This window comes from Belonocnema kinseyi, chromosome 4 (assembly GCF_010883055.1).
Source record: "Belonocnema kinseyi isolate 2016_QV_RU_SX_M_011 chromosome 4, B_treatae_v1, whole genome shotgun sequence".
NCBI lineage: Eukaryota > Metazoa > Arthropoda > Insecta > Hymenoptera > Cynipidae > Belonocnema > Belonocnema kinseyi.
This window is the reverse complement of record NC_046660.1, coordinates 35,866,887-35,872,025: the sequence shown is the minus strand read 5'-3', so window position 1 is coordinate 35,872,025 and position 5,139 is coordinate 35,866,887. Positions and strand designations below refer to the sequence as shown.

The following is a 5,139-nucleotide window of genomic DNA, read 5'->3' as shown; positions in this document are numbered from 1 at the left end:
CTCGCTCCGTTCTAAAACTCTCTGTAATTCCCTCCTCTGTCAGTACTTCATTTTGCGTCTCCCTGTACATATTTTTAATCATTGTCAACATTCTACCCTTTATCCCAGTTTTTTCTAGTTTCTGCATTAAAATGCCCCTATCTACTAAGTCGAAAGCTTTTTTAAATTCCACAAAGGCCACGTATAGCTTACCACCCTCTCTTTTCAACTTATTATTTATTATAGAATTCAGTGCAAATATATGGTCTCTTGCAGCCCTACCCTTTCTGAAACCTGCCTGACTTTCTTTTATATAGACCTTTTTTCTCCAACCACCCTCTGATTCTTTCATCCATAATTTTGGCTAGAACTTTGTACCCTGTATCTAGTAGTGATATTCCTCTATAATTACCTGTGTCCTCTTCATCTCCTCCCTTGAAAATAGGAACAATTTCGCTTTCTCCCATTCTTTTCCTATAATCTTGTATGAATTCAATAGTTACTCCATCCTCCCCAGGAGCTTTCCCTTTCTTCATTCCCCTCACACAGTTCGCTACTTCCTTAAAACTTATTTCTCTATTCAATTCTACTTCCTGTTCCATGCCTTCTTCGTTCCCCCTAGTAAAATTGCATTCACTTCTAGGTTCTATTGGGTCCTGCGTATTATTAATTTCTACCGAATTGCTGTTGTGAAATACCTTTTTTTCGTTTACTTTCAAGTCGTCGATTTTTTCGGCCTCTAATAACTTCTGAAAATGAATTTTCCACTTCCCTTTTGTGATCTTACCGCCCCTTCTTCTTTTCCGAGGTCTAAAATTTCCTATTGCTCTCCAAAGCTCACTCATGCTCTTACTTTCTGCTACCTTTTTCCATTTTTCCTTCCTCTTTTCTCGTTTTTTTGTGCATATAACAGTTTAATTTTCGCTCTTTCTCTATTTAATATTTCTTTATCCTCGTCTCTCTTTGTCTTAAGAAATTTTTTTCAAAACCCCCAAACTTTCCGTTTTTGTATTTTGATATCATCTGCATAATAATCCCCATTATTTCTTTTTGTGCCCAATCTAGTATTTGTCTTTTTTTTCTAATCATACCTACCTTCTCAGCCGCATTGTTTATGTTTAGTATTATTCCTTCCCATCTATCCGCCCAACCCGTACCTTCGGCAGGTTCCTCCCATAGATTTTCCATGGCCTTTTCAAAATCTTTAAACTTTCCCAGATCCCATACTAATTTTGTTTCCTCCTCGTAACCTTTTTTTGTCTCGCAAGACATTTTCTCCTTGTTTCCTACCTCGATATTCAATTTTGAAAGTTACCGGTAAATGATCTGATTCGATTCTTGGTTCTACTTTTATTTCTTTAACCACCCTGCTCTCTTCGTTATCCATTGAAATCACGTAATCAAGAACCGAGCTCACTGCTCCGCCGATATGTGTGAGTTTTCCTTCTCTGTCACCGTTTATCCTTCCTTGGTAGTTTTTCCTTCGAAATGTAGTTCTCCGAAAGTGATTGCCCTCCTTTACTCCTTCTGTTTCTCTCCAGTAGTATTTTTGGTTTTTTATCTGCCATTTCATGTAACACACACTTGCTACCTCATTATTATTTCACGCCTCTTCCACCTGATTTTGTATCCAGCTCTGGATTTTCTTTTCTCGATCTGTCAAGTCGTCACCTATGATGATTTGACTACCTTTGAATCTATTCTTTCTCTCCATCAGTCTTCTTTTTGTTTTCCAGGAATCCAATTTCACTAGTATTCCGTCACTAATCACTCACATTGCTATGATTTTTATTTCAACTCCTGTTCTCTCTCGAATTAGACTCTGAATTTCTCTAGGCAGATTTCTCCCAACTGCTTCAAAACCCCGGACTATAATTGAGTTTTTCTTGAGCTTTCTCTCCTCTAATTCCCTTAAAAGCTCCTCTCTGTCAAGTGTTTTTAGTACAGTGTTACTTTCTTCTGAATTAACCAGTACGGCCCCTTGTATTATTTTACTGTTTTTTTAATTATTAGAATTTTAAAAGCGTTGTGTAATATATGGACGACTCGTAATTGACATTTTGTATATGAATAATTAATTAAATATTTTGTTAATTTACCTAGCATTTCTTGGATAAAATGGAAGATATGGGCTACTCACTCTCCGAGCACACATTCATAATACCGTTTCCAAGGACTGTCATTGGAGACTTATCTCCTGATTTGCGCTTATCAGAGTCTGTTCTTTTTCCCTCAAATACAGTATTTATAAGTAAGATATAGTGAGATTTTTAAAGAATAAGATTAAACTCTTAGTTTACTCTGATACAATCCATTTTTTTAACTGTGAATCATTCTTCGTTTTTCGGATTAACAAATTGTACAATCTTTCATTTTAATCATTCGCCTAAACGTATATTCTGAAAAAAGGAACTTAGCTACTTTTTCGAAATTCTAAATTATTCCCCGATTAATTGTACTAATAATATTTCCACTCTACAGGGTTCTCTACCGTTTTAAAAGTAGAAATTATAAGTTTTCAATATTGACGATTTTTTTAAACATTATATTTACCTGACTTTAGATTAAAACTGAATATTGCGTATTTTTTCGTTCATGAAATACAATAATGACAAAAACTAAGATCATTTTATGTTTCATTCTCAAAATTTTTTTGAAAAAATCATTAAAATCATTTGAGGAAAATGTTGTGCACGTTGTTATACTTTACATATATATTTTCTGTAAAGAAGACTTGACATAATATAAAATTATTTCTCGAATGTAAAATTAATTCGGTTGATACCTAAATTATAAAAAAAAACATGTCAAACTTAACATGTACACGCATGTCCGATCGATAAGGTATTAGCATCTCTGTAAGCAAATTGAAGCGAAAAAAAAGGACTTGTAGTGTATGCGTTTAAAAAAAATATGTGCATAGACTTTGTATCGTCTGTATACATATATTGTGTTTGTATTCAGTTTGTCTCATATGATCAAACTAAAATTGGATATAATAATAAATTCAGATTAGAAAATTTGTGGATTTATTTATTTTTATGTATCTACCTGTAAACAGATATTGCAATATGAAATGGTACTTTAAGTTTAAACATAATCAGGGTGTCCAACTGACCAGGAAATAGGGAAAAACAAGAATTTTGTTTATCCGGAAACACCTGAGAATCTGATTCAGTGTCTGGGATTTTTCTCCAAATACTATTATGTACATTAAAAATGATTTCATATAATTTATTATATTTATTTATTTTATTTTTTATAAGAATTACAGTTATTCTGACTTGGAACCGGTAAATTTCAAAAAGAATTACAATTCTAGGTTTTGTCACGGAATTTCAGTAAATAAATATAATTTTTATTTTGCGACAGGGTATTTTGATAAATAATTCTAATTTTTACTTCGGGGCAGTCAATTTTAGTAAATCATTATCATCTTTAGTTTAAAATATAGAATTCCCGCGACGAATTATAATTTTGACTTTGGAACAGAGAATTTAGTAAAAAATTCTTATTTTGATTTTACAAAAGGCAATTTTCTCAAGAAATTAGAATTTTTATTCTGGGACAGGTAATTTTCTTAAAGAATTATAATTCGGAGATAGAACTGGGAATTTCCGAAAAAAATGATAATTTCGTCAAAAGATTGATAATTCTGGGTTATGAAATAAAAGAAATATACAAAAATTACGTCAAGAATTACAATTATCCTGACTTGGATCAGAGAATTTCCAAAAAGAATTATATTTTTGATATTTAGGTAACTTTTATTTCAAATTAGAATTTTTACTTTGGGAAAAGGAATTTTAGTAAAGAGTGATAATTTTTATCTTGGGAGAGTCAACTTTAGTAGAGAACTATACTTTTTAGTTTAAAATAGGGCGTTCCCATAAAGGATTATAATTTTAAATTTGGAACAGAGAATTTAGTAAACAATTTTGATTTTTATTTTACAAAAGGCAATTTTCTCAAGAAATTAGAAGTTTTGCTTTGGGAAATAACAGAAAAATTATCAAAATTTACGTATAGAATTATAATTATTCTGACTTAGATCAGAGAATTTTCGAAATGAATTACATTTTTTATTTTAAGACAGGCAATTTCCGCAAAAAATTAGAATTTTCACTTTGGGCCAGAGGGAATTATCTAAAAGAATTCTAAATAATTCGAAGATAGAACTGGGAATTTTCGTAATGAATTATAATTTCGCATAATAATTTCTAAAATATTTATAATTCTAAATTGGGGAATGAAAGAAATATTTTTAAAATCACATAAATAAATACAATCGGAGATGACAATTATCCTAACTTCGATCAGGGAATTTTCGAAAATATTTAATTTTGATTTTGAGACAGGCAATTTCCGCAAATAAATATAACTTTTATTTCGGGGACAGAGAAAATTTTCTAAAGTAATTATATTTTGGAGATGAAATTGGGAATTTCTTGAAGAATTATAATTTCGATTAATAATAGAAGCTTTATAATTCTGTGTTCGGGCATCAAAGAAATTTAAAAACGCGTCAAGAATTATAATTGTCCTGACCTGAGACCGGGAGTTTTAGTAAAGAATTATAATTTTTACTTTGGAACAGGGTATTTTAGTGAAAAATTCTCATTTTTACTTTGGGACAGTGAATTTCGTAAAGAAATGTAATTTTTACTTTGGAACAAAGAATTTCTTACAGAATCAGAATTTTTATTTTCGGATAGAGGGAAGTTTTCTAAAAGAATTATAATTCGGAGATAGAACTGGCAATTTTAGTAAAGAATTAGACATATTTTTCACTTTGGGACAGGGAATTTTAGTAAAGAATAATCTATTTTTTGAGACAGATAATTTCAGTAGAGAATTATAATTTTTAGTTTCAGATCGAGAATTTCCGCTAAGAATTATAATTTTGATTTTGTGACAGAGTATTTCAGTAAAGAATTATAATTTGAGAATAGAATAGCGAATTTCCATAAAGAATTATAATTCTGACTAATAATTCCTAAAAGATGTTTAATTTTGAGTTGGATTATATAAGAAATATAAAAAAACGCATGAAGCATTACATATCCTGAATTGGGACACGAAACTTTCGAAAAGAATTATAAGTTTTGACCAAGAATTTCAGTACATATTGATAATTTTTACCTTGGGACTTGGAATATA

General features: G+C 30.6%; 1 protein-coding gene across 1 annotated transcript in view; it reads left to right on the top strand.

Moving 5' to 3' along the window:
- The window catches only part of LOC117171876 (UBX domain-containing protein 7), a 35,035-nt gene extending 32,036 nt beyond the window's left edge, over positions 1-2,999 (top strand). Inside the window, exon 9 of the mRNA XM_033359516.1 lies at positions 2,083-2,999. Coding sequence (XP_033215407.1) covers positions 2,083-2,241 — 159 coding nt within the window. The 3' untranslated portion in view covers positions 2,242-2,999. The remainder of the gene's footprint in view (positions 1-2,082) is intronic.
- The last annotated feature ends 2,140 nt before the right edge of the window (positions 3,000-5,139 follow it).